At 52.6% G+C, this 25,171-nt stretch overlaps 1 protein-coding gene across 4 annotated transcripts in view; it reads right to left on the minus strand.

Annotated features, from left to right (window-relative positions):
• Window positions 1–25,171, minus strand: part of CACNA1D (calcium voltage-gated channel subunit alpha1 D) — a 299,657-nt gene that overhangs the window by 44,594 nt on the left and 229,892 nt on the right. For 3 of the 4 annotated variants that reach the window (XM_087866963.1, XM_087866962.1, XM_045807357.2), the window contains 9 exons: window positions 23,790–23,896; window positions 22,266–22,353; window positions 21,538–21,645; window positions 21,398–21,450; window positions 19,997–20,143; window positions 18,279–18,480; window positions 16,096–16,254; window positions 14,649–14,759; window positions 6,324–6,407 (listed from right to left, as the gene is read on the minus strand). In XM_087866963.1, coding sequence (XP_087723089.1) covers window positions 6,324–6,407; window positions 14,649–14,759; window positions 16,096–16,254; window positions 18,279–18,480; window positions 19,997–20,143; window positions 21,398–21,450; window positions 21,538–21,645; window positions 22,266–22,353; window positions 23,790–23,896 — 1,059 coding nt within the window. Of the gene's footprint in view, window positions 1–5,776; window positions 5,861–6,323; window positions 6,408–14,648; window positions 14,760–16,095; window positions 16,255–18,278; window positions 18,481–19,996; window positions 20,144–21,397; window positions 21,451–21,537; window positions 21,646–22,265; window positions 22,354–23,789; window positions 23,897–25,171 lie in introns of all 4 variants that reach the window. The other variant, XM_087866964.1, reaches the window with a different exon arrangement.

Raw genomic sequence — 25,171 nt, forward strand, 5'->3', positions numbered from 1 at the left:
TAACAGGTTCTGATAGGGTGACAAAGGGGTCCCTAATTCACCCGGGATGCTCAGAAGGTGAGCCCTCGAATGGCAAGGTCCAAGCCCCAGTCACTGTCTTTATTTTCCTCTTCTTTTGTCTCACCTGAAGACAAAGAACATCTCCTTAAAGGGACAGATGTTGGTTTTAACTTATGACTTGAACAAATGGAGGAATTAGTTCTCCGAAGTTCTGTCTCCCAATCTCCCTAAGGCTGCGTGCATGAGGCTTCTAGGTCTCACCCATGCAGCTGGAGTGGGAGGGTGTGTGAGTAGGTGGGGGTGTGCGTGCACGCCTCTGCCTGCCTATGCTCAAGGGGGCCAGGGTGTGCCGAAGACAGAGCACTCTACAGGGATATTTTTGAGATGTCCGTAACTTGTGTGTTAGACCTGCAAGAATAAGAGGGCTATTGGTCAGGGAGACACTCTCTGGCTACGATCTGGCCCCGGCTCCCCTTCTGCTTGTCCTACCCATCCCATTCCAAGTCTAGTGGACCTCTCAGCACCCCCTCCCTCACAACATGGGAAAGTCAGTGGCCAAACTGACATTTGATGTGCGCATCTCTTTTCCAACTGATATCTTTGAAGTATGACACATTTTGGACTATGAACTTGAAACCCTGGATATTCTTAAAAAAAAAAAAAAACGAAGAGGAGAACGAGACAGCATTTGTGGAGGGACATGTCAGCACAACATGCAGAAAGGAAGGACAGAGCAAACAGCACACCAAGCCACGTGCACCCCAGTGCAGCCTGTGACACCTCCTCCGTCCCTCAGCGCCGTGCTGGGCAGGGAGCCCCTCCTCCGTCCCTCAGCACCATGCTGGGCAGGGAGCACCTCCTCCATCCCTCAGTGCCATGCTGGGCAGGGAGCACCTCCTCCGTCCCTCAGTGCCGTGCTGGGCAGGGAGCACTGCCGCGGGGGAGGAGGTTGCTGGCAGCACTGGGGGACGATGCAAGTTGCCAAAATATCTTACGAATTGGAGGGACCCTGAAGATGGCTTTGCCCAAACTACAGATGCCAGCCAGATGCAAAGGGCAGGCCAGCTCTCACTCTGGGCTGCACATTCCAACTGCCTGGGGCTCTTTTGCAGAATCTGATGCCTGGGTCCCACCCCAAGGATTCTGATCTCCGTGGGCTGGGGCGTGCCAGAGCTTTGGGAGTTTTAAAAGCTCCTAGGTGATTCTAAGGTGCTGCTCAAATAGGGAACTACAGTCCTAAGCCAGGGTAAAGCGGAGCACATCTTCAGATGGTCACTCACGTCAACGAATTCCTTTTGGTCTGGATGGGCCATACAGAGGGGAACCCCTACAAATGCCCACTCAGACTGTTACAGCTGAGCAGTGGGTTCTTTTGGAGTTGATGAGGGCTCAGTATCCAGATGATGCAAACAGGTTAACTGCATCCCCAACTCGCCCACAGGAGATGGAGGAGGCTTGGAAACATGATAAGCTTTGGATGCTGTGGTTGGAACATGGGTGAGCTGATGCCCTGCGTGATCCAGGGATCAACTCCAGAACGCCCTCAGAGGCTGACACTGGGAAAGGGTTCACTCCCTGAGTAGTTTTCCAAAGACAGCCACCAGGGCTGCATGGTCATTCCTCAGTAGCAGGGGATTCCAGTGCCATCCCCGGGCTTGGGCTGGAGGCTCTCAGCGGCTGCTGGGAACCCTCAGCTCCAGGAGACCAAACTGTATGCTGGGGTTGTGAAGGCTCCTTAGACCCCAGGAGCGCACCTGATGTCCCCTCCAGCCCCTTCGCACAGCGTTCTCAGGCAGGCTCTCGAGATGCAGGTTTGGGGTCAGCCTCCAGCAGCTACAGGAGCCAAACAATCCCTGAGCTTCCCAAGTGCAACTGAAGAGACCAGTCTGCACTTACTGTATTAATTCCCATCTCTTCTCAGAAGGGCTGAGATGATGTGGTTTTCCACTTCAGACAGGAAGCAAACCAGCATCCCAGAACCTCCTGGAGAATCCACTCTTTGGGGGTGGGGTGGGGGAGAGCCTCCCTCTGGCTACTTCTTACCTGGCACATAACACTTCTGAGAGGGAGGGCTGTACGGATATATGGGAATGCTGAGCCTATGTCCAGAAGCCAGTGACCTGGTCCCCAGAAAAGGGCTGGCACCTGGAACGGAGGGCTGAACAGCCAGAAGCTGCGTACAGCTGTTGGGCACCTGGTCCAAGCTGGGTACCTGACAGGTCAGGGACAATTCTTGGGTCCCTGGAAGGGAGCTCCTTACTAACTTTTCACATGCTCTTCAGTAAGTAAGAACAAGGCAGTCATGGCTTCTGCACAAGTATTTCGCCTCCCCAGCAACAATGACAGAGGGAAAGGACTCAGTGCTGGCAACAGCCACTGCCCGGGTTAGGCAGAGCAGGGTGCTAGGGCATTTTACCATTCGAGGCACCAATAGGCATCCGAGGGTGAGCAAAGGTGAGCCTGCCAGTCATCATCTGACATTTTAGCAGCTTGATGATGTTATGACCAGATGTGATAAAGACAAATCTGTGAGAGCCATCAAACCATGGTCAGAGCAGGGGGGAGGGGGTATATAGGGCAGGGGCAGCAGGAGGGGGTCGAGGGGGCATCAAGCAGGACAACAGAAAGGGCCATCCAAAATGTTTTTGCAAACAGTACAAACGCAAGCTAGATTTCGCATTTGCAGGCCAGATCAATCATCCTTGAAGACGATGTTGGCAAGCCACACGGCCAAGCGTGACTGACCAAGACGGCCCTGGCCCAGACCCCACACGGAGACTGGGACCCAGGGGATGGGAAACAATTTAGATGACCACGACCCATAAATAGCACACCCTGTGAAACTCAGTCAAAACCAAAGGTGGGGAAGCCACAAACAGGTATACAGTCTTTAAAGTGCTTTTGCTTTAACAACGACATCACCGTATATATGTTTATATATACTTGCCGCTACAATTTTCTAAAAATAAAACCAACATGAAAATCAATTAGGCAACAGAAAAGAAAGATCAACAGAGGTTGGGGGAGAGAGCACAGCAAGTTAAATATTGCAAAAAATGATGACTTATTGCAGCTAAAAACAGCCAACATGGACAAAGGGTGTTCACGCTGAGCTGACCCAGGAGCTTGGGGGTTAAGGCCAGCCCAGGGACAGGATGTGCGTTGCTCCTCTGGGGAACCTGGCATGTGTGGGAGAGGGGGCTGGAGGAATTAACAGCTCCACCTTTAACAGTTCTACCATCAGAGGAAGGACACCCAGTCTCTCTTTTATCTTGGTGCACATGGCCTGTGGACTGTACGTGCCCAGGACACATGTGCTGAGAGACTGAATACGTGAGAAGGTGGCTTTGAGCATCTGCCCTGCACTGTGATCCAGCCCAGAACTGCTGAGACCTCCCGTGGGGACCTACCAGCCCGGGCGCACAGCTGGTTTTGCCAACAGCCGAGGGAGCTTTTGTCTGGAGCTTAATCTGACCGGGGGATAAGTCACTGACTAGAAAATGCTAGGACAATGGTCACCGGTGTGAGTTTTGAAAGTTTTGAGTGCCAGAAATGGGCCCCATGAAAGCCTGTTTTGTGCAGACACTCCAAAGTCAAATGCTAACGAGAAAGTTCAGTGTGGGTTTTTGTCCCCCTGCAGCTTTCCTGGTGGACGTCACGTGAAGAAGGCTATGTCTGAGACACTGATGAGCAAGGCGGGGCCAGAGGGGATGGGGACGGTGTGCTTCTTGCCCCCAGCATATGGAAGGGCAGCTGGAAAGCTCGGTCACGTGCTGTCAGCCGAGGGCACCAGCGCCACACCCTGACAGCCAGCAGGGGGATGAGGCACTGGAGAGCTGGCTTGTTGGCTCAGTGAACAAACCTCGGCCACATCCTGGTACCCAGAAACCCGGTATTTATGCCCACCGCCTGCACATCCCTTTCAACACGGAGCACTGCAGGGAGACCCACTGAAACGGTAGTTCATTCTATTTTCATTTCCATTATAGACCATCTCTGACTTACGGAAGGGTCTGTGCCAGAATTCTGACGTAAGCAGACTTTGACGAAGGTCCTAAGTGCTTTACGTCGGGAGATGGTTAAGCGGGCAGACATCTGGTCATAAACGCAGAAGAGAGCCCATGGCAGCCCAGTTAGGGCCCTGCTGTTCTGCTATTAGCATTAGATTATTTTATAACCAAGCATAATCTACACCTTATGAATGACAATAATATAGCTGAGTTATGGAATATTTCATATAAAGTGGAATTTACCTAAGTCTGGGCTCACAGAGGTTCGGGGATGTACCTTCCGGGGCCTGGGAAAATACCACTTCAGTCCCTTGTCATGGCACGGATTGGGGTGTTGTGAGGCATATATCACAGCCTCGTGGACATGTCTTACAGTCCATTTCACTTGTTAGTCCATGGAAAATCTACACTTGGATAATTGCCTTGTATCTCCCTAATACTTTAATTTTTGTAACTAGTATTTTCACAAATATCTGCATCATTTTATGCCCCCGACGTACCTATGAAGCAGGGAGGGCAGATATCATTCACCCCAGCTGATCCATGGGGGAACTGAGGCCCAGGCCCAATAAGTCAGTTTTGAACCAGGACCAGAACTGTCAGGCCTTAGGAGTGCCAGGCCAGTGGCCATCCCACTGGTCTGTGCTCTAGGCTTAGCTTGGCCCCAAAGCAGTGGCATAAAGAGGGTCTGCACCATCCGTATTTGATACAGGCTGTTTGGACACCAGGATGGGCCGTACAATCCTGCAGATGTCAGCCAGGCAGAGCGAGGAGGCCCCTTCCCAGCCAGGGGTGGGGGAGGAGGGCGGGCCTGGCCACAAGGAACAGAAAGCCAACACCACACAGCAGTCCCACCCCATGCTCCATTCATCCCCGTCACCGGCTCTACACAACTGGGGCACACACACTGGACACCCACTAAGACTTGCTGACAAACTGCGGACAGACCAGGTGAGCAGGGCCATTTCTGCCTACCTCAGGCCCTTCTGGTTTAGGCATGGGTTAGATCCAAGAACTGCTGGCAGGAGGCAGTGCTCCCCTTTCTTGAGCCTCTTAATTTTGAAGAAGGGTTCTCAGGATGCTTCTGGAAGGGTGGGGGTCACTCCACCTACCACACTGCTACTGTACTTGTTTCCTTATTAAAGGGTTCAAAAGAGTGCAACAGAGGAGAATGGACACCCTCTCCTCATACACACTCAGCCCTCCTTCCCCTGGTGCAAGAGGTCACCTTCGTTTGGGGAGCTAGGACAGGGGGTACTCCCCAGTGTCACTGGTCAGACTCGGCAGGTGCACACCATACAGGTGAGGACAGCAGCAGCAGCCACGGGTTCGTGGTGTGGCTGTGAAGTTTCCCCCCTGTGCCTTCACAGAACCATCGTGAGTACCCGGGCACATGTTATGAACTCCATTTTGCAGCCGGAAAAACTGAGGCACAGAGCAGTCAGGTGCCCGGCCGAGGTCACCCAGCTAGTGAGTGATAATGTTCACATACTCACATAAATTAACTCCTGGCCCTTCACATGTTCACAAGAACTTTTTCAAATAATGTTAGTTCCAAAATGGCCAGTCTACATTTCCTGCTCCACTCTCTTTCAGGGGAAGGGGGTGGGGCAGGGGAGGGGAGGCCCCAACATGTTCGTCTTTCAAAACAAAATGCATGCCCGAATTTCTTAAGTGTAGAGAGACCCATGGATAAGGTTTTAGGCTCCTGAGTGTCAGACTTAACAAAAACAATCACGTCACAGGACACAAAGTTTGCTACTTACATTCACTTCAGTTATAGCAATATCAACGACGCTACCAACAACAATTAAGGCATCAAAAGTGTTCCATGCATCAGTGAAATAGTGCTGTTAGGGCAAGCATTCAGAAGCCACAGAGGAGAGGAAGCACAACAGGAAAAAAGAAGAAAAGGACAGTGTTATAAAAAGGGAACATTCTAGCATTATGCCACCCGGCTACTTGAAAAATCACCCTAAAACAAACATGTTATAGGTAGTCACTTTGGGTGTTGCCGCTGACGCAGCAAATAAAAACAAGTAGAGCCGCCTGTCTTGCCCCGCCTACCGGTGACTCGGGGAAATGCGGCCCGAGTCAGCCCTCCGGAAGGTGCTCTGTGTCTGCAAAGGCCTGGGATCACGCTCTACCCTCACAAGCCTCTCGTCCACAGCTCTCGTGCGGAAATTCCTGGTTTTAGGTCAAGTGAGGTTGGGGCCTGTGACTTGTCCAGGTGATGCCAGTGCGGGGCGGGGAGCGGAATGTGCAGACAGAGAGAGGACACGAGGCGGGCGGCCACGGCGGGCGCATACTCACGTCGGCTTCGCTGAGGGCCACGTCTATAATGCTGCCGATTACGATGAGGGAGTCAAACGTGTTCCAGGCGTCACTAAAATACCCCTGGACAGAGCAGGCAGGGGGCAGACGTTTATGAGCACGTAGGAACGAACACGCCACACGGATCATACGGGGACGTATCGGAGGCCCCGTGGTACCCATGGCAACCAGGTGGGGTGGGAGAGCCAAAGGGAGCCAACAGCACCGTCCACTGGTGGAAAGGGACACAGGCTGGGGTGCACCGGCATGTGTGAGAGAGCGCGCACGCACACGCACGCACACGCACGCACGCACGCGCAGCGCAGACCCATGGTCCCGAGCAGCACCACCGCAAGCAGTTTCTGCAGGGCAGAGGGGTCCTCTGAAAACCCTGCCCTTGCAGCTAGGGTCTCAGCTTCAAACCCTCACAAGAGGGTGTGCGACCCTAAGTTTACAACCCTTCCACAGAAGGGTCAGCAGCCCCTCCCCCTGCTCCTCCCGCAGTTCTGCTCTTCTCCCAGCTAAAGAGCGCTGTGACCAGGCGTTTCAGTCCTCCTTTCTGTGCTCTTAAAACAAACCCGTAACCCCTCCTGCTCCTCCCCGCTGCAAGAATTACAAAGGGTGCGCTCCGTCCTCACAGAGCCCTTGGGCTCACTGGGACAGAGGCACAGTGAGGCCCGCTGTCCTGGGCACAGGGTTGCGGGGAAGTTGGCGCGGGGTGGCGGGGCGTACTCCCTCTCGTCTGGGGGGCAAGGGGGTTATGTAGGGAGCCCAGGCAGGTCTTACAAAGGAAAAGAGCAGTCAAGGATGATGATGTGCTAAGGCTCCCATTGGCCTCGAGAGAATCCTTGTATCCCATCTCCTCCTTTCCCTCTCCACAAGGAGGACTCCTCGTCATCTCTCAGAGCCACCAGCAGGTTTTTCCCCCCTCTCCTGCTGCCACTGCAATCGCCGCCTCCCCACCCCCAACTCTGTCTGCCCAAATCCATTTCCTCCTTCAAGGTCGGACCAAATGCCAGCTCCTTGAAGGGACCTTTTCAGATCCTCCTGACCTCCACTCTGCCTCTCACATGTCCTCATCACCGAATCTGGGATCTTTGCCGGTTTAACCCACTGAAAGCCCTGGGGATGAGTCCCATGCCGACTCCTCCATCCCCTCTTTCGCTAGCCCCAGTACCTACCCCCAGAGTCTTGAACCCGTTGCTCCACACACTGCAATGCCTTTCTTCCACTGACCTAGCATCCTACCACCATTCAGATCGTCCTATCTTGCAACAAGCATGAAGGCACAATGTCCCTATGACTGTGACTTATAAATCCATATATACCTATGTGGCATATATTTTACATATGCCTCTTGTGGACTCAGCACAGTAGGTGCTAAATTCGTTTCTGCTGTCTCCTGACACCCCCTGGCAATCCTTGGTCAGAGGGGTGGGGGTGGGCACTGCACACAGAGGCTTCTGGTTGCAAGGTCGACGACTCTGTCTGAAAATCAACTGTGTTTTCAAAACGTTGGAACATGTTTTGGAAATTAAAAGAAAAAAATCTAGGTCTGAAATATATCAAAAGGTGCCAAGCATGGTTACAACTGGGTACACTTAGTGAGGATGAAGAAAACCAGAAAAGAAGGTACTTTGAAGTGTCAGGTCCCATGAACTTGTGATCACATGCAGGCGCCAAGAAAGCCACTGCAGAGCCCCAGCCTTTGATGACACGATAGAAAGTGTGGCCGTGCTGGCCATCCTAATAACTGGAGTAGGGATGTTTGTTCTAGTTACTGTTGATCACTTCAAGTACAATTATGGGGGAACTATGACATTAACTGATGATTTGGACTTTTAAAAATTTCATCTTAAATAACGTAAGATTTTCCCACCCAATCACCTCTCACCCAGTCCTCACCCCTCCCCTCCTCTGTCACACGTTACCTCGCTGACTGCCACCCTCCCAGACCCCTCATCTCAGGCCTCCAACAAGTAAACAAAGGGAGTCTGGCTGCACCAACCCTGCCGACCTGTGTACACAAGTCTAATGGGACAAGTCTAAACGAACACCACGTTTTGCACCTTCTAGCTTTTTTTCCCAGTGTCCCATGATTCTTGGCTGGCAGACTGGGGCAAGACCAGCCACTCTGAGGGTAGACAAGTACCCCGGAGCGTGCTGGTCACGCTGGCTGGCCAGGACACAAAGAGCTTGTGCCTGGACCCAAAGGAGCACCTGTTTCCTTCAGAGAGAAGACCTCCTAACACAAAAGTCTGCTGGGTCTAGGGCTGAGCACTGCCGTGGGGGTGCCGGGGTCCCTTATTTATGCTGTGTGACTAGGTAACAAACAGGCCTCTGACCAGCAGCCTTGCCACAGCCTACTCTGAGGGCCAGAGCCTATCCGTCCCTTCCTGAATTTAACAGCATCTCCAAAATGAAGGAGAGTACGGTGATCATTCCCACCTCCACTAGAGGTGAGCTGATGCCTCACTGGGACAGCGGGGCACCAGTAAAAATCAGGCCTCCGGGGTATGGAGAGCAGCAGAAGACCCCGAGTTCCTTGTCCTCTGTCCAGGCACAGGACCAGCCCCCGCCCACAGCTGCACCCCACCCGCTCCTCCTGCTACAGCAGGCTGTTCACCTGAGGCCAAGGCCACCACCTGCGCACCGACTTTGGACTTTATTCCTGAACAGCTCCTCCCCTGCTTTTCCGGAATTATCAGCACTTACCTCTGAATCATTCCCATTGGCCTACACACTATTCTCCAACGGCCCATTCTGGTCCATGGTGGTACGTGAAATCACCTTAAACCCGTGCAATAGGGGCTTCACATTTGGGGTCCTGGAACATTTTGGCAATCTTGTCAACTCTCTTCAGAAGGTCCCTCACCTCACAAAATTGTGCCACGCCCTGTGCCCAAGGATTCCTGGACTGAAGGTACACACCCCTAATCCAGGCAACGGGAGGCCCAAGCTAATGCAGGTGGCTGGGATCACAGGCTCAGGCAAGATGGCTGTGCCAGGGGGCCAGTGGAGGCAGAAAAGGCCAGGCTCTCTTTCTCCCCATATCTGATTCCCTGTTTAGTAGCCTCCTATGTCATCAGATCACTGCCGAGTGAGCATGACTCAGTCCCCCACCCCTTTCCCAGCGAAGTCACCACAGTGTCTGGGTAACCAGAAGATGAGACAAAGGCTTCTGACAGAGCATCCATCCCTGTGCCCTCTTCTCTTGGCCAAAAATGACAGGTTCTCCTGCCACTGAATGCCCAGGCCAGGACCCATCGAGCGGAGCCAGCAGTCCCCAGCACTCAGCCAGACTCAACTCTTTGTTGTCCCGTCCTACTGGCTTGGAAAGACCAAGCAAGTCAGCCACGTACGGTAATCTCTATTGTTCAGAAACATGTCTGACTTGGAAATTTTAAATCAGAAAGCACACTCATGTGGGTATGAGGGCCAGGAACTTTCAAGATTTCCAAGAACTCTGACAGTGGGTCAGTGCCCATATCGCTCCTGACTGTGGGCTCCTGGACGCAGAGCTGGAACCTCCAGCAGGATAGAGCACCCAGGGGTGGTACATGTGTGTGTTGGCGGGGGGGGGGGGGGGGCGTAATGTGTGTGGAACAGAAACAAGAGAAGCAGCCCAAGTCCGGGTTCTTTTTGTTGCCTGGAGTCTTTCTCATTTGCAGATCTGAAGGAGCCCACACAAACCACCTGCTTTTGTGGTTTACCCCGGCAGCCAGGTCACTCAGCGGTTTCTGCCGGGAACTGTTTGGGCAGTGATGACCCACAGAAGCAGATTTCGGGAGACACCATTAATGGACAGCTTCCTAACTAGCACAAGCCTTTTCAAAGGTCAAGTGGGGGTTTACAGCAAAGCATTCACGTTTGGCCACTCTACTGTGATCAACTATCCCGTGACAGAAAATACCCTGCGGGGGCGCCTGGATGGCTCAGTCGTTAAGCATCTGCCTTCCGCCCAGGATATGATCCCAGGGTCCTGGGATCCAGCCCCGCATCGGGCTCCCTGCTCCACTGGAAAGCCTGCTTCTTCCTCTCCAGCTGCCCCTACTGGTGTTCCCTCTTTCACTGGCTGTCTCTGTCAAATAAATAAATAAAATCTTTAAAAGAAAAAAGAAAAAAAGAAAATACCCTGCGTACCATCTCATGCCAAGAGGCTGCCCCTAAGGCTCATCCATTTGTGCCTTTCTTCATCCTACCTGTCCTTACCGAGCGGCCAGCCTGGGGCAGGCATCATGTGGGACACGGGGGACCCAGCCTGTGACCTCAAGCAGCCCCTCAGCCTTAGTTAACAGAGAGACCCGGAGAAGTCTTGATCATGACATAGCCCAGTAAGCCTCTAGTGGACACGCAGGTGAAGGGAAGAACAGACTTTGGCTGAGCTGGTGGAGAGGATGTCACAGAGGAACCCACATGTCAGACGGGCCTTAGGCAATAAGGCAAAAGAAGGGCTTCCAGATACAGAAGCATGTGCCATGGAAAGGTCTGGCTTGTTAACAGATGGGAGTGGGGAGTGTAGAAGGAATGAGAGGGAAAGCAACTAGAAACAATGCAGAAGCGCAAACAGGAAGGTTTGATGGAGGATTTTGAACATGAGACTAAGAAAACTCTAATGTTTTTCTTTGTTTTTTCCTCAGGCAACAGGTGGCTGGTACCAGAGTTTCATTGTGGAAATGAGCAGAGAGGGGCTGGGCGGGGTGGGGGAGGGGTGAGACTTAGCTATTCAGGGAACGGAGGGGCAGGAGAAGCTCTGGGCCTGTAGGCATTTACCAGGGGAGAAGGGGACCAGGAGAGCACCCCGAGAAACCATGACATCGAAGGCGCAGGCTGGGCCCACGAGGTCTGGCGCAACGTTCTAGCTAAGGAGAAGAATGTTGGGCCTCAAGTATTATTTGACATTAAAATAAATCACCTAAAATAGACATGATCACTGTAGAACTGTAAAGACTATCAAATGTTCTTTCTAAGAGATGGAGGGTGTCCTCCGAAAAGACTGCTAAGGCTTTAAGAGCCCGTATTTGGCCAGGGTCCCTGGGGCAGGGAATGCCATCCCAGGAGGCTGGTGGCACCAAACGCCGGTGTCCACCGTGCAGCAGCTCTGCACTGACAGAGGAGAACAGCGCCAAAACACTCTTCTCTTCCCCCAAACCCAACTACCGTCTACTCTTCCCAAGCCCAAGTGGCCAGGAGTATAAATTAGCCATTTTCGAGGTAGAACCAAGATGAAAATGCAGACCTGGGAACAGAGTGTGGCTCTTTGGGGAAAAGCCCACAGCCGAGGCAGCTAACCTGGGCTCGGGTACATGCTGGACAGGCAGGTGACATCTGGGAGCACCAAGACGGAGCCCCACCAAACTGGAAGTGCTCTTTATTCCTGCAGCAGCCAGTACTTTGGGGAAGGCCCTTCTTCCTCAGTCTCCCTCCTTGGAGCAAGAGAATTCACTGGAGACGTCCAGTGGCTTCCCCTGGGAGTTCCGGAGGGAAAAGCCAGGGAAGTAGGCTTACCTTACTTCAATTAGGGCCTCCCTTTTAAAAGCCTAGGATGGCACAAGCACCTCCAAGTCAAAAGTACCATCCAGAGTGTGCAAGGTCAATGCCAGACGGTGGGGTTTCCCTTGGGGAGCAGATATAATACACTCAACAGCCTGCTTGCTTTCCCCCAATTCTGCTCTTCGGCTTCTTGCCACCTTGCGCTCTTGCCTAGAACCAATGCTCAGAACAGCTCTTCCCATGCAGTGAGCCTGACTCCCCAGCCAGAGCAGCTCCTGGCTCTGGGTTTGCTACCTCCGCCTCTCCATCTCAGCCCTCCCTGCTTATGGAGGCGGGGTGACCTGGCCTGCCGAGTCTTCGAACCACTTCTCCCTAAATGTGTGCTCTTGGGAGACCCCACCTCTCCGGCGGGCTCTTGAATACGGAAGTCCCCATGGTCAGGTTTCCTGACTTCTTTTAACCCATCCCCCTCACAGTGCCTTCTCGTCCACCAGAAAGGATTTTGTCCAACTTCACTTTCTGTATCTGTATCCCAGAACAGCTGCAACCCCATCTCTCCTGACAGATGCTGGCAAGTTTTCCTAGAAGGTGTGCCCTCGCTGTGGATAACACTGCCCCAAAGGGCCCTGTAACAAACTCCTCACAGAGACAAAGGCTTTCCTGAGATGAGACCCAAAGGTTCCCATGTGGCCCTTTGTCCCACGTGGGCTTCTCCTGGAAGATTCTTCCCTCGGCAGCCTCTGTAACCTTGCTCCGTAGCCCGACTGCCCCTCTGATGAGAGAGGGCTTCTCAGTGAAAGCCTACCCTCCCTGGGCTTGCTTTGTCAACCCAGAAGAGAAAAACAAGGGAAAGTGGAAAAGCATTTTAAGAAGGGCTTTGTTTCTTAGGGAACTGATTCTCCCCGTCTCCTCCACATAAAACCTGTCTCTCCCGGCTTCGGCGAACGCGGAGACAGTGCTCCTCTCAAGCATGGGAACGCTCCTATTGCTGTTTCATGCTCCGGAAACATCTTGCTGGGTAAAACAACAAAGCAGCACGAATTCTAGCGGAAATCACTCATTTTAAAACTCTGATTAATCAGTACTGATTAAAAATTAGCTACTCATTTCCCTCCTGATATCACCAGTCTGATCACATGCCACCAAACCCTCCTCCCAGGTTTGATATCAGTGGTTTACTGGGCAGAGGGGTGTACGAGCCCTCGGGTGCACTGGCCCGCTGGCGGGGGCGCGTTTGCATACGGACACACATGCACTCTCACACACACATGCCGTGGGCGAGTGTGCCTTCTCTTCGGCCCAGAGCAAGCTCTGAAACATTTCAGAGCTTAATCACCAGGCAAGGGAAGACATGACAAGGGGATCTAGAAACATTCCGTGGAGAGGTTCCGCACTGTCTCTCTCAAGTCCTTTTGATGTTCTTACTTGACAACCTTTTTCATCAATCCAGACAAATATTGTTTAGAGAAGTAAAGGTGACAGGGAAGCAAACCAAAAATCTCAAAGGAAATTAAGATGAATTTGGAAAAGGAGGAGATGTGTATGTATGTAGATATGGACAAGTCACAGTAAAATAACATCTGGCCATGCATAAGGTGCCAAGTTTGACCCCACTGCAATCACCCCAAGTGACCACTTACAAGTGTCCTTTCTTTTTGGTCCACAAAGATCTGATAAAGATTGCATAAAAATTAATTCAAATTAAAGAAAGGAACAGTTTTGGATTAGAAGTCCATGGAAACATGGAGTATGCGAAACCATCATATCATAATCCAGATGCCTTACGCACAGACGAACCAACAACCGGGTCCCCGGATTCTGTCACTGCCTCATACTGAGAGTTTGGGGGCTTTGCTAGCAAAGAGGCTGAGAGTCAAATGTCCCCCAGCTCAGCCTGGATTTGCTCCTCTGTCTACAGTTTTAGAGCGAGGGGGTGTCATGACTTGACGATGATGGTGGTGGCGGTCACAGTAACAGTACTGACGTGTCCGCGGCACGTCACTACGTGCCAGGCACTCTGCTAAGCATGGCACAGATAGTGATTCTTTACCCCTCACAACCACCTTGGGAAACAGGACTGCTACTGTCCTCGTTTTACGGGTGAGGAAAACCCAGCACAGAGCTGTTAGGGAATACACTCGTGTTAGCAAGTGGGGAGTAGGGATTTGGATCCCGAGTTGGGCATGCTCTTCGACACTGTGCTGTCAGCCTCTTCGACCACAGACACGGACAACCGTGGGGCTGGACCCGCTCCCTCCCAAAGGCGACACCATAGGCTGCCTAGCCCAACAGCGTTTAATAAATTTCGTGTCTTGTTTTGTCTTAAAGTCAAGTGACATTTTTCTAAGTCAAATAAACAGTAAGAGCTCCCCAATGGGTAGGACTTTCCATAAAAGGTGAAAAAGCAGCTGTAGACCCCGAACAAGGAAAACCAAGGTCTTTCTCCTGGAAACCTAAGAGTAAAATCAAGGCTACGTTCTTTCTGATGGGTTCTGTTACAGCAGTTTCCCTCATGCTTGAGCAACGAGGCCAGTTTCCCTGAGAGAGCAGGATGGGCTATTCTAGAGGCAGAAAATCCAGTTTCAAAACCATCTCCATTCTATAAATTCCCAATTCTGTCCCACCTTCTTCTTTTTCTCAGAATTCTTTTCATGAGCTTTTGTTCTGTAGTTTTGTTTTTCCATGTGTACCCAGATGCCCTAATCAGATTTTAACGTTCTCAGGTGATAACCCAGTTATCAGCATCACTGGGTAACGCGAGACGAACAGGAAGCGTGTGCTTCTCTGGGGTGATTCAGCAACAGCCTTTGAGAAGTGGGTTCAGAGACTCACCTTAGGTTTAAACGCGATGACTTTCAAAACCATCTCGACGGTGAACACCCCAGTGAAGACCATGTTCAGAATGTCCATGGCGTCGTTGAACATCTTGGACTGCTCGTAGTGCTGTGGACAAAGTCAGAGGAAAGGTTCTCAGAGGCCCGGCCCAGCCAGCCTCACGAAAGGAGGCTCCCCGGCCCCCTGCAGACCTCCACCCTCTGCTTGGACATGGAGGCAACCCTCCACGGGTTCCAACGGCACGTGGTTAACTCACCACAAAGCACAGGGGGGCCTGGACGAATGAGGATGATTGGAAGATGAAGGGGAAAGACATTCATTTCCTCTGCTCAGGATGAAGGGAACCCACCCTTCCTCCCAGCAGGGTTTCTATTCAGGGCCTTGACCCAGGCACGAGGCAGAACCCACCTAGATGCCTACGACTAAAGACAGGATTTGGCTGGGGATAAATCTGATGCCATTGAGGTCCACATTCAATAAAAGGCAATGACATCTCGACCTCACGCCTCTTCCCTACATCAACACGGGATCCTGCTCATTCATGAAGACTTCTTAAATTTAAAAGACATGCCAGAGAATGTATCTCTGGTGGCTTTTGGACCCATTTTCTAGGCAGCACTGGGAGTTGGTTTGATTTACTTAAGTTCTTAAAGTCAGTGTAGAAAGTGGATCGAAACCTTGGCCTTTGCTTTTGTCCTAGTATCTACTTGACAGTATGACTGATGGAAATGCCCACTGTCAATACGAATTCGGCCAACTGACGGGAGTCATATGCCTTGGTGCCAGGGTAGCAAGAAGTAGCCGTAACGCAGGCTAAACTCTACTTCACCAGCTGGAAGATTCTCCACCACCATTCTCACTACTCCAAGAGCTCCTTGAAGACAGGAAGGTGACTTATGTTTTGTGTTTCAACATTGGGTGTTCGCTCTGTGATGGGCCTAGCGCCAAGTGCCTGACGTGAATTATCCAGTGCAAACCTTACCTCTGGCATAGGTGTGATAGATTTCCCATTTTGCCAATGAAGAAAGCAAGGCTCAGGGGACTGAAATTGCCCTGTCAAGATGGCCCGGCTGGTAAGGAGTAAAGGCAGGATTGCAACGCCCGTCTGCCCCACTCCACACGGACCGAGCTTTTAGTCCTTAAATGCTCCCTGGCCTCAGGGGGCCCACGGGAAGTGTCTATAGGATTGGATGCCAGGCTCAGGCCGCAGGGAAATGTTACCTATGGTCACGCTGTACAGACAGTCTCTTAGAACAAAAGAGCCATCTCCGACGCCTGCCGTGAGGACTGTTAGCCAGGATGGGACTCTGGCCAAACTACAGCCCAGACTCATCAGAAAATCACACCCATTCTCTTGTGAGGGGGCGGCACCCTGCCCCAGAATCTGCGGCAGGGGCTGCGCAGAAGGCCCAGACGCGACCCCCGCGGCCGTCTCCATTTTTACCTGCATGGCCAAGCAGAGTGTGTTGAGCATGATGAGGACAAACATCATGTATTCGAAAGGCGAGGAGTTCACCACGTACCAGAACTTGTACTGGTAGGGGTTTTTGGGAATGTATCTCCGCAGGGGACGTGCTTTCAAGGCGTATTCAACACACTGGCGCTGCAACGGCAGAAAAGAGCAAGGAGGGGTCCTGAGCACATCCGTGGCGGGAGGACACCGGTCTCGTCCGCTCTGAAAGGGCCGACGCACACCCACCGCGACAGACTACGGACCAGGGGAAACCACTACAGTCACCCCCACGGGCATCACACCGCGTCGCCGGCCACGGGCCCCAGCTCCGCCGCCTCATTGGCTCCTCACGGCCCCCCGGGGGTGGGGGCTTAAGCGGGGCACCCAGCGTGCTTCCATTTTCCTGATTTAAACAGAGGTCCAGACTGGGAAGTGCCTCGCCTGAGGTCCTGTGGGCAGAAGCAGAGGAGTGAGGCCTGCCCAGGCCTCGTGCCTGCCTTTCCTCCATGCTGGTGTGTCACGCCTGCAGTTCTGCCCGGGGCCGCCTCGAGGAAAGGCAGCCCGGGAGCAAGAGGCGCAGAAATCCTCCAGAGCCCAAGGGCCTGGTCTCACTCCCTGAGACCCGATGCACACGAGACACCTCTCGGGAGCCAGACCGTATTAACCACATGCGTCTAACGGCTAACTAGCGTGTGTCTCCCTGGGGCCTTCTGAGACTCAGGAGCAGTAATGACGGCCAGAGCACTGTCCTTCCCACTCACTCTGGGGCTGAGACTGGGTCTACTCTTTGCAGCCCAGAGGGAGCCTCCAGCCCTTTCGGCTCAGCCAACTTCCCCACTTGCTCCTAGACCCAGACCTACTCCCATTCTCCTGCTTTGACCCTGGCTTCTGACTTCAGACAGGCTCCCTCTGTCCAGGATCTGGCCCTGCTGTGACCTCACACACTGAGTCCAGGGACCCCTCAATTCGAACCTGTTCTGGACCTCAAGAGATGACACAATGGCAGCTCTGGCTCTGCTACCTGGCCGGCCTGGACCTTGCCCTGATATTCTTCTTCCGGGGGCTGGGAGGTAGGGGGGGTGGGGGATGATGAAGAGCTGCACCAGGCTTCCCGCTGACCATAATTGATGGCCTCTGAAGGGGTGCCCTGACAACTCAAAGCAACATCGTCCTACAAACCCAGCTGGCCCTGTCCTCACCGCCCCAGTGGGCACAGCTGCAGCCCAAGACAGACCACCTCACCACAGCCACTTCCCCTCAGGAAGCCCAGGCTTGCAGATGACCCCCACTCCTTATGTCATCATCAAACAGGGGTGCTACCGACCAGGGCCCAGGGGAACTCCCAGAGCAGACTCTCTACCTCGCCATCTTTTAGGGCTGGAAGGGACCTCTCATAGCAACTCCTGTGCTCTCTATCTAGAGGGAACGGAACAAGCCCAGAGAGGAGCACGTCTCCTGACCCCCTCACATCCTCATGCAATCAGAGCCAGAGGTCCCGGCTGCTCTTAGATTGGCTCAAACAAGGGAGTCGATGATGAAGGAGTGACTCCAGGGCAATCTTAGACCCAGGTTTAAAGTTAGTAACTTTCGCTGCAGTGGGATAGGTTACTTCTCCCTAAGTCAATGGTTCTCAAGCAGGGGACATTGAGCAATGTCTGGAGAGGTCTTCTGGTTGACAAAACCCAGGGCGGTGGGTTGCTACTGGAATCGAGGGGGTACAGGGCAAGAGATTCTACTAAACATCCTACAAAAGCAAACGAAGAATGATCTAGCCTAAAATGTCAGTAGTGCCGAGGTTGAGGAGATCGGATGCGATCCCCCGTACACACTGTGGGAGGGGCAGTGGGTCCTTTCCGGCCCTTGGCCACATCCCCTGCCAAGATCCTGAGCCATCACTAGCCGGTCACACGTGCGGAAGGTGGCCTAAGCATTCTTTGACTTCTCCTCTGCAGGGTGGGGTGGATTTCACGATGACAAGCCCTAGCCTGTATCTGGGAAGCTCATTCTTCCCAGCAAGGGCTCCAACTGGCCGAGAGGGTGCTGTGAACAGGGCCTGAGCCCCGGGGACAGCCAGCAGGTGCACGCTCTTCTCTGGGCATGGAGGAAGCTGGCAAAAGACAAGCCACTCCTCTCGTGCTCACGGGACAGAAGCCCAAACAGTGTGTGACTTTAACCTGATTTTTGTCCAGCTCACAGTTCTTATACTCTTTCTCTCCCTGCTCCTGAAACGTGACGATGACAAAGCCCACAAAGATGTTCATCATGAAGAAAGCCACGATGATGATGTAGATGATGAAGAAGATGGAGATCTCCACTCGGTAGTTGTAGACAGGGCCCACGTTCTCTCCGCTCGAGTCGATGGCTTTATACAGCAACCTGGAGAACAGGAGGACCAGGTGAGCCTTGCCAGCCACTCAGCCCAAGCAGCCAACCGTGTGCCTCTTCCGACGCCTTCCGTGGGCCTTGACTGTCAGAGCCCTCCCCGGGAGCCCCCCATGGCCCCCAAACAGACGGACGGACGGACGGACGGACACACACACACACACAGGTCTCCAAGGCTCCCTCCATGGCTGGCATTAGACCCAGCTGGCCCAGCGCCCCGAGGAGGGAACACCTGAGATACATTTGGTGGCTGATGTTTTGAGGGCTGAAAAACAAAAGATCTCTTGGCTATTCAACAATGCTCCTTTCTCCTGGGGAGAGGAAGGACATCACATGTAAGATGCTGGTGGAACTGAAAACTGTACATATGCCAACGAAGAGAATAAGCAAGCAACCTGGGATTTCCAAAGAACCGAGAGAGGTTCCCCAAACTGAAATATACACAGAGTTAAATATACACTAAGCAGAACTCTCAACGGGGGTGGGGGGGTACTGTAACACCTCCAAGTTAAATTTATCCCCATGTTGATGTAGATTTAGCACTGCCAAGGCACCCACCCCACGGTGCACTGTGCTAGCCACTTTCCCATCTATCTGGAAAGGCAGACGTTACAGTTGTCCTCATCATAGGGAAGCTCAGAGAGGGAGCTAAGTGACCAAAGTCACACTCCCCAGGGGCAGAGCCAGGAGGTGAGCCCAGCTGCTCCGAGCGCCAAGGCCCAAGTCCACTGGTTTCCCCTCGGCTGCCACCCTGATTAAAGCACACTGTTGAATACCCAAGGCTGCATCCAGTGCCTCCCCCGCAGTGAAGGGGCTCACTCCCGTCTCTCTGCTCCCCAGACCAATGCCCTAATGAACCAACCCCACCCAACTGTCCTCGCACTCCACAGGATCTCCTGTCAGTAACTCTGACACTCCCATGCATCCAGAGAGTTCTGCCAGCCCCAGAGAACCAGCCCGTCCACCTCTGGCAGTTCCTCTGGGCATGGCGACTTGGCATCGGGACTCCGCATATGTATGTACGTTCGGGTGGCAGGAGTGGGTGTGGGCAACAGAGCACAGAGTAACAAAGGCACAACAGACTTTCCTTTTGTATTCTGCCTTTTCCCTTCTTCCTGGATTTTTTTTTTTTTTATTTTTTATTTTTTAGCTTTACCCATCAAAATCCTAGCCATTCTTCAGAACCCTATTTTGCACATCTCTGATGAGACAGACCTTCCTGCCTGGTCTAACTACCTGAGACTCTGACTAGGTTTGGGCCCTGAAGGAACATGTCAAGACAACCGTTTCTTCCACAGTGCAGGGGGCTGGTACCAGAAGCACCTTTTATGAATGAGCAAGTGTGTGGGTCTGTGAAAGACCTGGCACAGTGGCAGCCATCCATGTCTGGCACATGTTAGAACTAGGAATGAATGATGGGATGAATTAATGGATGGATGGATGGATGGATGGATGGATGGATGGATGGATGGATGGCTTGGGACACTCTTAAGATGTTCTCTATACTTACGCAGGCCAGCCCTCAAACGTGGAGACCGTGAACAGCGCCATCATAGCAGACAGGACGTTGTCGAAGTTGAAATCGCTATTTTGCCAGATCCTCTCACGGACCACAGGGTTATCAACATCCCCATCCTTGTAGAGGATGAAAAGCCCCCTAGAGAGGAAAGGAAGTGTGGGTCGTCCTGGCTTGACATGAAATCAGTCACAGCTGCCCCAAGCCCACGTCCAGGGTCTGTCAAGCTCAGCCTGCCCTCCAGGCCCCACTACTGAGCACTGTGTGAGCCTGTCCTCCTCTTGCCCTGCATTTAATCTCCTCTAAGTTTCCAATAATCATCGAGTACCTACTAGTTTAATGAGCAGACTCCAGAATGACTAGGCAAACAGCAAGCATACGCCTGGTAACAAATGAGACCTACTAAACGATAAACACCTCTCATATACAACGGGCTCGAAGCATACATTACTGAAGGATCTGAACCTCTGGCCTGGAGAATTCTGGACTCTGGGAAACACGCCCAGGTATCCTCTTAACTACATTTTGGTTGTTATCAAATTCCTTCGCTTTGTACTAACAATATTCCCAGTTTTCTTTCTAAAATAATTCTATAACTTTTGGTCCACAATATTTGTCACTAAATTTCATTTCTGGGAAGGGGCCGATGTCTTTATGTCACAGATGGGGAAGAAGAGGCTTAGCAAGAGAAGAGAAGGGGTCTTCCGCCTGCTGCTATGCCGCTCAACTGCAGGGGGTGCCCCCCACCCCCCAGCCTGCACAGATGGCGGCCCTGGAGGTGCATAACCAGTCACAGTGCAGCTGGCTCGCTCTGACTGCACCTTCTGTTGGGAAGAAACCCCAAACACACGCGAGCAGTGCACGCAGCCAGACCTCAGTGGTGCCATCCCCAAAGGATGGGGAAACGCGGACTCCCGCACAGTCTTACAACTCTGGGCACTGGTTTCATGCCTGCCTTCATATTCTTCTGGATGTCTTGGGATAAGAGATACAGGTGTTTCCCACCTTGTCTCTCCCCTGTCCCCTCTTGTGAATAAAAATATGCCCCAAATGTGGGTGCCATGAGCAAGGGGAGAAAGGTAGCCCAGAGAACCTGTCAGAAGGGGCTAGCCAGCTCCCAAATGCCAGGGAGTTGAGTTTCAGAGATCTGGTTTGGGGAAAAATTACCCATGCAGCTGGAGAGAGGGACTCCCTGGGGCATTTCATAATCGTTATTTTAGGTTTTAATGCACTCCCTCCCCCCACTTAGAGATTCCATGGCAAATATCAAAAGCCATCTATCTAGTCTTTTGGGGGTGACGAAGGTTGGGACCTAGACCAAGGCCATGCTTGTACCACAATGTGACTGTACTAAATGCCATTGAATTGCATTTAGTGTACACTCAGGACACTCACCTGCACTCTTCGGGGTTACTTTTGGCTTCGTCTGTACAGCGATAGAACTTTCCCTACGTATAAAACAGACAGGCAGTCAAATGCAGGCTCCCTGCAAAGCGGTCAGCTGGGCTTCATGGCAGAAGGCGCGTTCCCCGTACCTTGAACAACTGGACCCCGATGCAGGCGAACATGAACTGGAGAAGGGTGGTGACGATCATGATGTTGCCGATGGTCCGGATGGCCACGAAGACGCACTGGACCACGTGCTGGGGAGAGACAGCCGGGGGAAGGCGGAGGAGCGTTACCTGCCTCGGGGTGAGCTAACACCAGCCAAGGTTTTCTACATTTACGTGCATTTTTATATGCTTTTCTAACTTTGCATTCCCTTGCACTTGTTTTTCGGGTAGTTATCTGTGGGGAGTTACCCCAGGTGTATCGTGGCCACCTAGGAGAAGCACCCCTGTAGACCAGCCCCTCCCTGGTCTCCTCCAAAGTGGTTTAGTCTGAAGAAACGCTGTGGGTACAGCACTGCCTGGCACACAGGTCCACACGGACCCCAGCCCCCATAAACAGACTCGGGGAAATGCAAAATCTCAGACCTTTTACACAACCTGCCTGAGAATAAAGACCAAAATAAACCCAAGAAAATATTATAATATAAATGATATAAACATTAATAATCTTTAAAAATAATAAACAGTAATCATATGAAGAAAAATAAATTAACAAAGATAATCAGTTGTCAAATGCTTTCAGCACTAGCCAGGGGCAGTGTGGCTGGTTAGAAATGTCCTTTCCAAATGTACAGCCACGTAAAACCCATCGAGCCTCAGCCCAGCACTGGCCCCAACCAAAGCAGACCGGCCAGGAGGGCAGAAATCCAAACCTTAAGTCCTTTCGCTCTGTTGATCGCCCTGAGTGGCCGCAGGACCCTTAAGACCCTCAGAATCTTGACAACGGAGATGGCACTGGATCTAGGAAAGAGCACAGAAGGCAGGCAGAGTGTCTGACAGTCAGATAAACACTCTGAAGTTACTTCAGGTGGCCTTCACTGCAGGACCACTGCCCGTGTGGAGCTGAGCTCACCTCCCGCTGTGAGACACACGCACGCACGCACACACACACAACGCGCGGATCCTTCTCCGTCCTGTCCACACTCCGGAGCCCTTCCTGGCCCAGGCCGTTGGGCACTCCCAGAGGCCCTCACCTGGCCGCCCACTAAGGCTGCAGAGGCACAACTTAGGAATTCGCTTTGCTCTTTTCACTCCATGTAAATGGTAGGTAGTATTTGGCTTTTAGGCTGTGATATTGTTGGGTGGGTTTTGCTTTCTAAGTTGGGAGACCTGCTCTGTGTGGGGCTTCTCCAGCCTCTGAGGAGTTCGCTGTTGGGTGGGAGAGACGCAGTCACCCCCTGTGTGGGGAAGGGACAATGGAGGGGATGCAGGAGGAGCTGCCAGGAGAGCACATGTTAGGGGAGCCTGGGAGGTGGTAGCCAGGGGAGCCCCGGGTGGGGGGCGGGGGCAGTTAGCTAGACTAAGGGGGAAGGAGCTCCAGGCAGAGGAAGCAGCACTAGGAAAGCCCCCGGCGGGAGACTGCAGCTGACCGGGCCCCGCAGGTGCCTGGAGCACATGGCAAGGGCTGCAGGGGGAGAGGGCAGGCGCAGCTGGGAATTTATGGGAGCTGCAAAGACGCTGTAAGAACATCCCCTCCAGTTGCAACTCCGGGCTCCCTCCCTCTGGGCAGGTGGGAGGTGAGGACAAACAGAGAGGGCTGTCTCAGGCAGGGGTCCTTGGTCTTCCGAGGGGGATGCAGCTTCTCCGTGGAACTTGAGCTCAGAGGTCGTAGGTGAGCATGTGTTCTCATATGGGGTATTGATGGCCAGCACCTGAGCGCAGGTGCTTAACGATCAGCAGGAAAGCCAGGGGGGAGAGTTGGCAGGCAGCGAGCTGCTGGGGCACCCCTAGGGCCCTAACTTGTAGCCTTCACCCCCTCCTCGCTGAAAACTGTAGAAGCCAAGAGGAAGGGATCATGGCAGCTGGTATATCCTGGAGATCGAGGGGGGAAGCCTTTGATAGCCAAGCTGACAAGTATCCCCGGAACGCCCCACCCCCATAGGAGAACTGAGGTCCTGGACGAACCCGAACTAGAACCTGGCTTCCTTCTGTCCCAGTCGGGACTTCTCTGTTGAAAGCCAGTATCACAGAGAGTAATAAGCCTGACCTGGCAGGGGGCGGTGTGAACTGTCCCAATGCTTTCCAGCGTGCGCATCAGGGTTTCCCAGATAACTAAATGTAATTGTTGAAATGATGCCCAGCCTTTATGAATTACGTTAAAATCCCTCACGTTAACCATCCTGCCCGACAGCCTTGCGCTCCCGCTCCCACCCCCACCCCCACCCCAGGATACTTACTGGATCCCAAATGATACCAGGGACACCCCAACAACCAGCATATCCAGCAGATTGAAGTAATTCCTGCAGAAAGCCCCTTTGTGGAGGAAAGCTCCAAACGTCGCCATCTATAAACAGAATCATGAGTGATTTACGGATTTGTTTTCCTTTCAGAAGAAAAGAAACCTGGGCTCTTTACAAAACCTTGAGGAAAGTATGACTTTATTAACAAGCATGCATTAAGAAGTCAGAAATGTAAACCAGGGCTGAGCAACCGAATATTTGTTCAAAAATGGAAAAGGGGCAGCTGATTTCAGATCCATTTCCAAAGAAGAGACCAGTCTGGACTCCGTACCAGCGATGGCAAACTGCGTGTAGGAATCCAGCATGGGCAGGTGCAAAGAGCCTGTCCCAGAAGGGTCTGCATGGCCCTGCTCGTCAGGACGTCATCGCGGCCCAGAAAACTCGGCTGCCCCACAGCACACCCGCTCTGGCCCCTGGGACCCCGGGAGAGCCTCTGTCACCCCAGCGTGCCTTTCAATGGGGCTAGCGAAAGCGCTGGAGCCCAGTGCTCTCAGGCTCTGTTCAGAGACTTGCACTGTTTTAATGGGGTTGACCCCTGCCTGCTGCTAATGGTCCTCAGCGAGACACCCAGTTTAAACGGTGCCTCCAAGTCCAGTGACTCCAGCACATGCAAGGGATGGCCAGGAAGCCGGCACAGGCCTCTCGCCTGGGCAGTCGCCCTGCCCTAGAGTCCCGTGCTACGTGTACCCGGAGCCCGCACCCCAGGTGCTCCGGAAAGGTGCCTACTGGCGATGCAAAAGGAGTTTAGTGAGGAAGTTCTCAGGGTAAAAACAGCAAAGTACGTCAAGTTCACTGTGATTAAAAAAAAAAAAAAAGGTGGAGAAGGCTCAGGTGAGTCCAGGACAGGAGGGCCAGAGTCGGGAAACCATCACATTGAGCCATACGAAATAGCCAACATGCCACCGTTCTTGACCGACAAAAACGGCAATTTCATACGATTCAACCGAATCCTCAGAGCCTCCCCGGCCTTCCCACGGCTGGCAGGAACCTCCGCGCCTGAAGCTGGATGCTTCTCGGCGAGTCTGCCTTCTCTGAAGCCTTCTGGTTTTAAGCTTGTTTTCCACCCTCTAACACGTCTTTAAAATGAAGAATCACATGGAAGATTTAAGTCACTGAGGCAAATACGCAGAAATTTAAAAGCAGTAGTTGTTTTTAATTTCTTTTAAATAACCCCATATCTCATTTGCCCCAAAGCCCGAGGATAACTATATTTCTTTAACCACTAAAAAGTGCGGACAGTAAAATAAAACCTCGGTGAAGCAAGCTCAGAGACTAAGTGGAACGTGTCCCCCATTCAGTCTGAGGAGAAGGCAAATCAC

The sequence above is a fragment of the Ursus americanus genome, chromosome 14, assembly GCF_024610735.1.
Source record: "Ursus americanus isolate L20-20 chromosome 14, mUrsAme1.1.p, whole genome shotgun sequence".
Classification (NCBI taxonomy): domain Eukaryota; kingdom Metazoa; phylum Chordata; class Mammalia; order Carnivora; family Ursidae; genus Ursus; species Ursus americanus.